Consider the following 12180-nt stretch of genomic DNA (forward strand, 5'->3'; position numbering starts at 1 on the left):
ATCACAATTCTGTTATGTCCAGGATTGTATTCCACTGGAACAGCTTGCTAAACCAAATGGAAATGTGATCGCTCTGTGGACTATGACAACAAGCTATATGAATGGCGGAGGTCTTGGAAACCACCGATATACCAGGTGGAATCGTGAGGACAGCGGAGAGGACTATGGGCGGGCTGAGTGCTATGGAGAAGATGAGGAGGGCAGGAAGCGCAGGCTGACCCCGTTGGAGAAGCTAACCCAGGATATGTCCCAGGATGAAAAGGTGGTGAAGGAATTAACTCTGGGGAAGAGGATTGGATTCTATCGAGTCAGAGGGGAAATAGGGAGTGGAAATTTCTCACAAGTGAAGCTTGGAATTCATTCTCTAACCAAAGGTAGGCGATGCCATTTGCAACACGTTATGATTGTGGTGGTGCTGTGTATATATATGGTGCAGGGTTCTTTGGAATGAAAGGCACTGTGTGAGTCCTACATACCTATACAGTTGTGGCAACATGTATTTATAGGCAGGGACACAGGTAAATGCTTAGGACTAGATTATCCCTTTCCTTTGAACAGGGGAAGGATCATTCCCCTATCTAGCACCTCCTGTGCCAGATTCAAGGAAAATTGCAGTCTCTGTGTTCCAGGGCTTGCACAGGCTGCATCCCTTGGCTTCCAACCACCACAGATAGAATGAAGCCTTGGGCCTGCCCCCACATCACACAATAAAGCTCATTAAATGGTGGTTCTGTGTGCACATACCCCTGAATTCCTTGGCGCACTTGGAGGGGTTGTGCCTCTCCCCAGGGTCCTCAGCCACATGGCAGCCTGCACTTATGGGATCCGGCATGCCAGACTGAGGCTCAGACCACTCCAAGTGTGGCTCACTTCGCCCTATCACCCCAGATGCGACAGCCTGAACTTAGTAGTCACCTCAGCAGATCGTTCCACAATCACGAGTGATCCATCCGACCAGATGTCATAGAATCATAGAATCATAGAATATCAGGGTTGGAAGGGACCCCAGAAGGTCATCTAGTCCAACCCCCTGCTCGAAGCAGGACCAATTCCCAGTTAAATCATCCCAGCCAGGGCTTTGTCAAGCCTGACCTTAAAAACCTCTAAGGAAGGAGATTCTACCACCTCCCTAGGTAACGCATTCCAGTGTTTCACCACCCTCATAGTGAAAAAGTTTTTCCTAATATCCAATCTAAACCTCCCCCACTGCAACTTGAGACCATTACTCCTCGTTCTGTCATCTGCTACCATTGAGAACAGTCTAGAGCCATCCTCTTTGGAACCCCCTTTCAGGTAGTTGAAAGCAGCTATCAAATCCCCCCTCATTCTTCTCTTCTGCAGACTAAACAATCCCAGCTCCCTCAGCCTCTCCTCATAAGTCATGTGTTCTAGACCCCTAATCATTTTTGTTGCCCTTCGCTGGACTCTCTCCAATTTATCCACATCCTTCTTGTAGTGTGGGGCCCAAAACTGGACACAGTACTCCAGATGAGGCCTCACCAATGTCGAATAGAGGGGAACGATCACGTCCCTCAATCTGCTCGCTATGCCCCTACTTATACATCCCTACTTATACATCATACATTCCATCTTCCAAAGGTGGGGGTTTCCCCAGGTCGATCTGTTCTTCACCCGGAGCAACAGAAAGTGCCCAATGTTCTGCTCCTTCCAGAAACACAGCCCCAGCTCAATCACGGACGCATTCCTGCTACCTTGTGGGGGGGAACCACCTGTTCTATGCCTTTCCCCTGATCCCTCTCATGTGCAAGGGCCCACTCAAGGTCCCCTGAGATGGGGCAGAGATAATTCTGCTGGCACCAGCGTGGCCTTGACAACACTGATACACCACGCTCCTGATCCTTGCCACTCCTCCCCAACCTGATCACACAGGACCACGGTTGTCTTCATCACCCCGACCTCATAGAATCATAGAATATCAGGGTTTGAAGAGACCTCAGGAGATCATCTAGTCCAACCCCCTGCTCAAAGCAGGATCAATACCCAATTTTTGCCCCAGATCCCTAAATGGCACCCTCAAGGATTGAACTCACAACCCTGGGTTTAGCAGGCCAATGCTCAAACCACTGAGCTATCCCTCCAGTTCCTCCACCTCACGGCCTGGAAGCTTCAATGCTGAACCCCATGGAGCTTCTGTGCTCTAAACAGGTAAGGGAGGTCCTCCTCGGCAGCAGGAAACCCTCCACTAGAGCCACATATCTGGCAAAGTGGAACAGGTTTACTTGCTGGTGTGACCAGCATTGTACATCCCCACTTCAGGTGTGTATACCTTCATCCTAGAGTACCTTCTGCACCTGAAACAGCAAGACTTGGCAGTGTCATCCATAAAGATACACCTTGCAGCTATCTCGGCTTTCCACCCAGGAGCATCTGGACGTGGGACCTTAACTTGGTCCTCTCCAAATTAATGGGGCCCCCGTTTGAACCACTGGTGACTTACTTCCTTCTCTACCTGTCATGGAAGGTAGCCTTCCTGCTCGCCCTTACCTCCGACCTTACGGTTTTCCACAGGGATAAGGTACAACTCAGGCCTCACCCGGCCTTTCTTCCTAAGGTTGTGTCACATATTCCTGCCTGTTTTTTATCCTAAGCCTCATGCCAGTAGCCAAGAGCAGAGGCTGCACTTTCTGGATGTTTGGCAGGCGCTAGCCTTCTACATCGAGCTCACTAAGCCGTTCAGGAAATTGAACCAGCTGTTCATAGTGGTGGCAGACCGGACGAAAGGTCTCCTGGGCTCTTCTCAAAGAATATCTTTGTGGATCGCATCCTGGATCATGTGCCACGCACTGGCCAAGATACCGGCCCCGGCACTTACGGCACACTCCACAAGGGCACAAGCCTCGTCGTCAGTGTTCCTGGCCCAGTTCCGATACAAGAAATCTGTAGGGCAGCAACTTGGTCCTCAGTGCATACGTTCACTTCTTATTATGCCATCATCCAGCATGCCAGAGATGATGCAGCATTCAGTAGAGCGGTGCTCCAGTCAGTGACTCCATAACTCCGACCCCACCGCCTAGGTAGACCTTAGGAGTCACCTAATTGGAATCGAAATGAACAATCACTCAAAGAAGAAAAAACAGTTACTCACCTTCTCGTAACTGTTGTTCTTCGAGATGTGTTGCTCGTATCTATTCTAATACCCACCCACCCTCCTACCCCTCTGTCAGAGTCGCTGGCAAGAAGGAACTGAGGAAGCGCCGGGAGCTACTAAGGGAAAACTTTCTGACGCCCGCGCATGCAGTGCACACGCACCTAATTGTTCCCCTTAGCCACTGAGGAGGACAGGACACAAAGCAATGAGCTTAAATTGCCACAAGGGCGATTTTAGGTTAGACATTAGGAAAAACTTCCTAACTGTCAGGGTAGTTAAGCTGTGGAAGCTCCATCAAAGGAGGTTTCAAAGAACAGGTTGGACAAACTTGTCAGCGATGATCTAGCTAATACTTAGTCCTATCTCAGAGCAGGGGACTGGACAAGATGACCTGTCGAGGTCCCTTCCAGTCCTACCTTTCTATGATCGTGCTTGTTGCAATGCTGAACATAGAGGAAGGTATGGTCTCTGTCCCAAAGAGCCTATACCTTGAGACACAGGCAATGGCTTCCTCAAGGCCCCAGGGGTGCTCAACTCCTCCCCCCCACCACCCGCTCCACTCTGCCCCAGGCCCCACCCCCACCCAACCCCTTTCCCGCAGTCCCCATCCCCTCCTCTTCCCGCCCAATTCTGCCCCCTCCTCCAAGCGCACCCCATCCCCGCTCCTCTCCCCCCCCAGTGCCTCCTGCACACCACAGAACAGCTGATCGTGGAGGGTGGGAGGCACTGGGAGAAGTTGAGCGGCAGAGGCCCTGAGGGGTCCTAAGCACTCACTAATTTTTTTCCATGGGTGCTCCAGCCCTGGAACACCCACAGAGTCAGCACCTATGCACTGAATAAAATGTCTTCATTGTGGTTCATCAAAGAGCACATAACCCCCTGTTAATGTAGATCTAAAACAGTCACTCAGAATGAGCAGTAGGGGCCAGATTAATCTGTAAACAAATCCTGCTTTTTTATGCTATTCCAGTGACACAAAGCTGCTGCTGTACTAAGTTTAACCAGGTTTCAGAGTAGCAGCCATGTTAGTCTGTATCCGCAAAAAGAAAAGGAGGACTTGTGGCACCTTAGAGACTAATAAATCTATTTGAGCATAAGCTTCCGTGAGCTCACAAAAGCTTATGCTCAAATAAATTTGTTAGTCTCTAAGGTACCACAAGTCCTCCTTTTCTTTTTAAGTTTAACCAGGTTATCCATTTATTTATACAACGTGTTCACTGCGGTGAAGAAATGGGGGTCACAATGTACTGATGATACGTATGTAAGCATGGCTGCTTTCCATCACCAGAGTAGCACGAAGTAGCGGGAGCAGTTCATTGGTATAGTCCTACTTAGCAGTAGGTACATGAACTGGTAGGTGGCTTCCGAGCACACTTACTGGATTGGGCCCCACATGTGAGTAAGGTAGACAAATGTCTATCTCCCTGGGCTTTGTGGATCACTCTGGGTTTCAGATGGAGACAGGCATCCAGCTGCCTGGAGTACGGTAGCAGTATGTATGGGCAGTGAGCACCTATTTTTGCTGTAAGCACCTACTTTGTTTGGTAGCAGCCAAGCAAGAATTTGGTGGCGCACAGTAGAGCCTAAATCTGGGACATAAGGGCCTAAGTACCTTTGTTTTCACTAGTTGAGTATTAAAGTTAGTTCTGTCCAGGTTATAACTTTACATTCTCCAGTCCTCAATCCACTAGGTAATCATTGTGGCTTCAAGCGGCTTCAGTGGAAAAAGCAGGAATTACAGCAATAGCTGGAGCATGGACATGCACTGGAAATGGGCGGTGGAAACACCCCAGAGACAAGCTTGTTAAAAGCCTAACTGGTTGGGATGCAAACACCAGCAAAATCAATGATACTTGCTAGGGATCCATCACAATCTCTTTCTGCTTATCGCTCTTTGTTTTGTCCATTGTCCATTCACAAGGGTGACTAACCCCGTTGGTATTTTGCACCTGCCTCAACAATGTATGTTATCATATGATCAGGTTGGTACAAGAGGCTAGAATCTTAGGGCTAAATTGACAAGGTGGGGGTTAGGCACCTAACTGCCACTTCAGGCACCACTGGCATTCACAAAACCACCACTCAGCTGCTGCTACTCTCTGTAGGCACCTAAAATCCCTCAGGGCTGAATCCCTAAAGGGGCTTAGACTCAGCATTGCAACACCTAACTTTTAGATGCCCTGTGCCTAATGGAATCCACAGCCCTGAGTGTGTTGCCCAGCTCCCTATACAATGCATAGGGAGAGTTAGGTGCCTATGAATGGGATTCACAAAAGCCAGCATATTGAGCAGGGAGCCATCTAAGCTAATCAATAAGACATACTGTGGAGAGGGACGGGGGCCTAAGCCCCACCACGGAAATCTCCCTCGATTTGGGATTCATGCTGGAAACCCTCTCCTAAAGTTAGGCTAAACCCGATCAGTCCTTTCTCACAAAACCAAGGAGGTGGTGCCTTCCTTGAATGCAATAGCCCACTACTCAGAGCACTCACTCAGCATATGGGAGACCCATGTTCAGACCCTTGCTGGGGAGCAGCAACTTGAACCCAGCTCTGCCACCTCTCCGTTAAATACTCAAACCACCAGGTTAGTGGGTTGTGGTTCTCTCATTCTTTCCTACTGTAGCTGTTCCACTTTGTATCAATTAGAGCTGGGGCTTGAACTTGGTTTTCCCCCATCATTGCTCAGTGGCCTAATCACTGAGCTATAGCATCATTTAACTTTGTTGTTGGCCCAATTACTATTTAAAGAGTCTTATTCACCCCTTATTCCCCCAGTCACTCTTCTTCTCACACCCTCTTTTGAGGACTATGCAGAATTTGAAAAAATGGATCATTATGGAAATTAAATCTGCCACTTTTGTAAGATAAGGTTACTTTAAGCTTGTCTGTGGTATCAGACAGCATCTAATCTTTGCTGCTGATGTAAATATCTGAAACAAAGCTTAGAATAGGCATGAAGGAATCACTTTGCAAAGCAACAAAGAAGCCAGGATGTACTTTAAGTGCAACTTTAGCCCCACTCAATTCATTTTCTAATAGTTAATCTTCTTAAATTTTGAGTTAGGTCAAAAGTTAAAACCTTGAATCTTCATAATAGCTCCAAATCCTGTATGTAGGAACTCAGCACTTAGCAAGATAGATCCTAAGGTAACAGAAGTATCACAATTTTCTACATCTAGGAGCCCCTAGTTACTTCAATGGTAGCATGAGCAGGCCATTAGTTTGGTGGGGGAGGGGAGGTGCGGATGTGTGTGTTAATAAAGAAATCTGAAAAAACCACCTTTGTCTCAAATATTGCTATTATTGCAACATGCTTTAACTTCAGTTAAACATTTCAATATGTGTGGGTGAAATATCAGTCTAACAGATACAGATTTGTCACTGTACAGGTTAAGAAACCTCAACATTTTGCATCATTTATGTTTCCTAGTAATTTAAAATGCATAAAACCATCCAGATCTCAAAACTGTAATAATTAGTTAAGTTGATGCTTCTAAAAGATACTGCAATTTTAGCCCAACATATGAGGAATTTCTTTTTAAGTGCACAGAACAAGTACATGCAACATGAGCTAGGGCAGGGCAAGCTTCCCCCCACTGCCCCATTAAGTCCTTTTTTGCTGAGCAGTCCAGCTGTGGTACTGGTGGTGGTTCAGTGATGTGGACACCTGCCCAGTCTGAATCAGCCAGAAATCACCAAATCATTTCACGTAAGCAACACACCAGTTATCCAGTGTTAACTTATAGTTAATAACAGCCTTGGCAGGTTTCAGATTGGTGATCTAGATGTGAAAGGCTCCTTATCCTATTATTAATTGCCTGATCCATCCTGTTCCCAGTGAGGAAATATAATTATACATTACACTCACAAAAACGCAATTTAAAAATCCTAGTCTAGAGAATCCTGATTACTTTGGCATTTTACTGGGCAACAATTAAATCAACAGAAATACTGCCATATGCAAAGCTTACAGTATATTGTTTTTCATGACCAATATAAGTGTTCAGATACTATAGTGACTGATATTCTATTATAGCAGTTAAGATTGAAGCTTGCTTCTTATTATAAACTGATTTTTCAGCCTCTCTTATGACTTTAAAAAAAAGAAGTAACATCCCTCTGCACATTGCATGTGCCATATCTCATTACAGGATACACGTTTACTGAGAACACTGGTTTAAAAAAACAACAGAAAAGGCGTTTTAAAGCTGAAGTGCCTGATTCCTCTCTCAGACTAGTGTAATTCAGACATAAACTCACTCAAGTTGCTGCAGTTACACAGTTGTAAAGTGAAAGAAGACTAAGCCCCACAGCGTTTTGAATATTTTCTGTCTTAACTTTTGAAAAACATCATTTTCTCTTTTGGGGGGGTGGGGTTTTTTTGGCTTCCCATACCTCCAAACTTGCTTGGCTTATGAACGCCAAATGATCTTTGTTTTGTTGTCCTAGCTGAGCAAAAGAACCTTTTAGGATTTTTTAACAGTTGGTGAAGACTAACATTATTTCCAATTTTAATAATGAGTGGAATTTCAAGAGGCAGAATATAATTAGAATTTGACCTGGACATCAGGGTAACACCAGGACTCTTACAAAAAGATCGTAAGAATTTTTATAAGCCAGTGCCACCTAACACCATGATGGCACATTGGTTCAGCAGGTGGAATTACTAACACCCCTTCTTGAAGCATGTAAATGTTTTTGTGTTGGTCTCTCATCCAAATACTAACCTGATCTGACTGCTTAATTTATGAGAACACATGAGCTCATAAGTAGAGTTACTTGAAAAATGCTCCTCCCCCCTGGAAAATGTTGACATTTCATCAAAATTTGTAACCCCCCTTTAGGATTGAAAATTAAAGAATGAACATTGTCAGCCAAAGACAGCCAAAAAAAATCAGCTTTGTGGTGAAAAAAACCCAACATGTTTTAAGGAAAGCAGATTTCCCACAAAAAAATTTGTTTATTTGAACCCCCAATTTTCCATCAATACAAAAGTTCAGTGGAAAATTTTCAGCAAGCCCTATTCATAGGCCAACGTGATCTCTCTCCAGGATTCAGTAACATACATGCGGGCCCAGACCAACCTCTGACTCTGGTGTCCTCCCTGCTCCTTCCTTTCCTTGGTATTCCCTTTATTGCTGCGTGATTGATATTAAAGGAGATGTTGCTCAATGATAAGATACTGCTTCCCCTAAAAAGCAAACAATCAAATCAAGCAACATATCATGGGTCAGATGTAGCAGATAGCTCTTCTGGTACCAGTGAAAGAAAATAGAACAAAAACCTCATGCATGGGGAAAGATGGAGGGTTTGCAAACCTTTAGAATATGTATGTATTCTATATATGTATAGCAAAGAGAAGAAGAAAAGGTCAGAGAGAGGGAAGGGCTTGGGGGCTTTAAAACATCTCTTGGAGTGGCTGGAGAGGGAATGCAGGAAGGAAAGGGCAGGGCCATGAGAAAGAGATGGAAATGAGGATCAAAAAGAGGAGAAAGGGATAAAAGGGCACAGGGAAAAATGGGAAGTCTTAGAGAGGGAAAGTGGTGTCGCTTCCCCTTGTTTTCAGACAATGGTAGAGTGAACTCTTTTTTATGAACATTGATTGAATCCTAATTGAAATTTACATGCGTGTGTCATAAGTTTTATACTAAAGTTGTGACATTCAGGAATCATGGTGAGAAATTTGTCTTTGTTTCCTTGCACCAGGCACCTGACACAGATCAGTGTTTCAAAAGATTCTTACCTCTGTCACATGGCAGAAATCAGTATCCACTGATTGTGGTCTCTAATCTTTATTTATTAGAAAGACTAGAAAACGACAATGAACATTGTTAACACCTGTTCTTTGTATATACTTCCATAATTTTTAATTTAAATACTGATGCAGTTTAGCATTTTTTTGTATCTCAGCCAATAAATGACTCCTGAGTGTGACTGCGTAATAGCCCCTAGTCCAAGTTTTCATGCAGCTGTTGATTTGGAAGTCATAGCATGGTGGCACGGTTCCACCAGAAGTGAATACTGCAGTATAAATGCTAATGATCCCCACCCACATTGCAGTGTGGGGGGCTGGTGAGGTTTGATTTTGCAATGCACAGCAGAGGATATTGTTCCAAGAAAACATATTAAAACCTGGGGCATAACTGATACTTGGGTGACATTCACCGAAGAACGTAAGGACTGTAGTAGGCCTCCACTGTAGCGGACTATGGTAGTTCTGCTCTACTGGATGTTGGCAGCTAGAGAGGGGACACACAGAGGGCCTCAGCACCCCTGAATGTAGCAAAGGTGGGCCCAGGGCCTGTTCTGAATTCACCATTGTGGACAGGACATTTAGGGGCAGGGTTACATAGATCCAGTGGACACAAACCCCTATGTTGGGATTGTGCAGAAGTCTCAGGCCCTAGTCCAGGCTAGGAATTGGAGTCACAGCTGAGGATAGGCTGCAGAGGGGCACTGTTTCCTTTCTGCCCCCCAGCCTTGCACAACATGACACTGATGCGCTCTTGTCTACTAAATACCATCTTTCTCAGGCCTGCCAGAACTGGGAGGAGGAAGGTGGAAGTAGAGCAGTGCAGACACAGCCTGGCAAACTGAATCCCCTTTTCTAAATCAGTGCTCTCCACATGTATCCAAAGGTTGTATGCACCCAGACCTTGGCTACATTAGCAACAGGGTTCATTTACAACTTGCTTGAATGTGTCTCTAATAGTTTGTGGCTCATAATAGGATGGAGGACTGTAATTCCTTGGTCTAATTTCAGTTGTTGGGTTTGGTGTGTGGGTGCCAGGTAGTGCTGGTGGCCTGTGATTAAACAGGAGGTCAGACTAGGCAAACTCGTGGTCCTTTCTGGCCTTAACTTCTATGACTCTCTCCCTAAAGGCCTTTGAAAATAGACATCATCCTGTGCACACAGAAAAGTAACATCTGCAAGACCTGCTGCATAACACATGCAACTGCGACCTGGACAGGCGGTGGGGCTTTTGTTGACATCGTCTTGGAACCCTGGGCCTGATGGTAAGCCCAGGGGGTCCAAAAAGGCCATTGTGTTGGAGGCTGCCACTGGGGATGCCATGCCATCGGTGTCTCCCTCCGTTGCTGGTCCAATCTGTGCCTACTGTGGCAGGAACAGAAGGAGTCCCCGTCAGAGTCGGACGAGACCCATCTCAACCGTGACGACCACGGTGGCGCCAAAGGTTATTGCGCTGGGAACCAACGATGCAGGGGAACGGTGCCGAGGTACCCTTGCTGGGAATCCATGAGCTCCTCTCACGGTGCTGGGGAAGGGGAGCATCGCCCCACTGGTGCCGGGGAGCCAAGCCTGGAACCTAGTGCCAGATAACAGTGTTTTGGCAACCATGATCGGGAGCGGTGCCGGGGCGAATGGTGCCGGACCGGTGATGGTGATCTCCTCAGCATGGCTGGCTTGCCTCTAGACAGTGCCGGATGATGCGGCACTGGAGGCTCATCCCTGACTGCCAGGGGCTGGGGTGCGATCATGGCAATGAGATCTCTGGCGGCTTCAAAAGTGTCCGGTGTGGAGGGCAGCTCTAGTTCCTCCACCTGGCACTGCTCTGGGGAGTCGCTGGACACCAGACTCGACAGTCCCCTCAGGGGAACCGAAGTCAATGGCACCAACTCCTGATGTTTGGGCACTAAATGCTCCTTCGTGGGATGCACTGCCAGTCCTGCTGTCTTTGGCATGGGGAGTGCCCCCTGTTGGTCTTCCTATGCCACTTGTGCAGCATTGGTTAACGGGAGTGATGCCGGGCTGAAGCTTGCAGTGCCGAGGAGCACCGGTGCTGAGGGTTTCTTAGACTAGAGTCCTTACTCGGCCCCATGTCATGCGAGGCACTCTGTACGGACACGCTCGGTGCCGGGTCCTGACGATCAACGGCAGGCTGGGGACGAAGAATGGATTCCATCAGCAATTGTTTCAGTCGGAAGTCTCACTCCTTTTTCGTCCTGGGGTGGAAAGCTCTAGAGATTTTGCACTTGTCCGTTTGGTGCACCTCCTCCAGACACTTCAGACACGAGTGATGAGGGTCACTCGTTGACATAGGTTTGCTGCAGGCTCCGCAGGGTTTGAACCCTTGGGCTCGTGGCATGCCCCAGAGCCCAGAGAGGGAAGGGTTAGGGATTGGGGAAAAAAAAAACCCATTCCCCAACCCTTATCACTATATACTAACTAAGAACTAAACTACAACGATCAGAAATTACACTAAGGGAAGCACTTGCTAGGCAAGCGACCACAGTTCCAACAACTGTCACTAGTGGTAAGAATGAACTGAGGAGGAGCCGGGTCAGCAGGGGCATATATTCAGTGCCATGCAGGCACCACTCCAGGGGGCTCCACTGCTAAGGGAAAACTTTTTGACGACTGTGCGTGCAGCGCAGACACCCCTAACTGGAGTTCATGTGAGCAATCACTCAAAGAACTGAGATTTTAAAAAGTTTTCAGTTAAATGAGCATTGTTTTAAAGTAAGAGTGTCGATATAAATATTTGTTGTACTAATACATTCCAATACATTTTACTCTCCAGAAAAAGTAGCAATTAAGATTTTGGACAAGACCAAGTTGGACCAGAAGACTCAACGCTTACTGTCCCGTGAAATTTCCAGCATGGAAAAACTGCACCACCCAAACATTATCAGACTTTACGAAGTGGTGGAAACATTGTCAAAACTGCACCTTATGATGGAGTATGCAGGAGGTGGGGAACTCTTTGTTAAAATCAGCACAGAGGGAAAGTTAGCAGAAATGGAATGTAAATTAATTTTCTCCCAGATTGCATCTGCTGTGAAGCACATGGTAAGTTGTTTTTCTGTAGGCCTAAATTACCCTGAATTACTTTAGCAGACTTCATGTATTTTTGTTTTGTGTTGCACCAAGTAAGAGTAGTGCTAATGAAAGGTTCCTGAAAGGCAGCTCTGGACACTAAAAGTCCCCGTAGAACAGATACCCCCACGTGCAGTGGCAATGTAGACTTCCCCACATCACTGTTCTTCAGCCTTTGTCTAGGGATATTGCTTTTAGGGAGAGACAGTACTGTTGTCTCCATGCCCATT

The 12180-nt window shown here is 46.5% G+C and overlaps 2 protein-coding genes across 2 annotated transcripts in view; one reads left to right on the forward strand and one right to left on the reverse strand.

Annotated features, from left to right (window-relative positions):
- NIM1K (NIM1 serine/threonine protein kinase) overlaps positions 1 to 12180 on the forward strand; it is a 14047-nt gene continuing 1867 nt past the window's right edge. Inside the window, exons 1-2 of the mRNA XM_077816813.1 lie at positions 1 to 374; positions 11655 to 11923. Coding sequence (XP_077672939.1) covers positions 83 to 374; positions 11655 to 11923 — 561 coding nt within the window. The 5' untranslated portion in view covers positions 1 to 82. The remainder of the gene's footprint in view (positions 375 to 11654; positions 11924 to 12180) is intronic.
- The window catches only part of HMGCS1 (3-hydroxy-3-methylglutaryl-CoA synthase 1), a 21330-nt gene continuing 17433 nt past the window's right edge, over positions 8284 to 12180 (reverse strand). Inside the window, exon 11 of the mRNA XM_077816806.1 lies at positions 8284 to 8302. The gene's annotated coding sequence lies outside the window, so the exon portion shown is untranslated. The remainder of the gene's footprint in view (positions 8303 to 12180) is intronic.

This window comes from Eretmochelys imbricata, chromosome 5, assembly GCF_965152235.1.
Source record: "Eretmochelys imbricata isolate rEreImb1 chromosome 5, rEreImb1.hap1, whole genome shotgun sequence".
Taxonomy (NCBI): domain Eukaryota; kingdom Metazoa; phylum Chordata; order Testudines; family Cheloniidae; genus Eretmochelys; species Eretmochelys imbricata.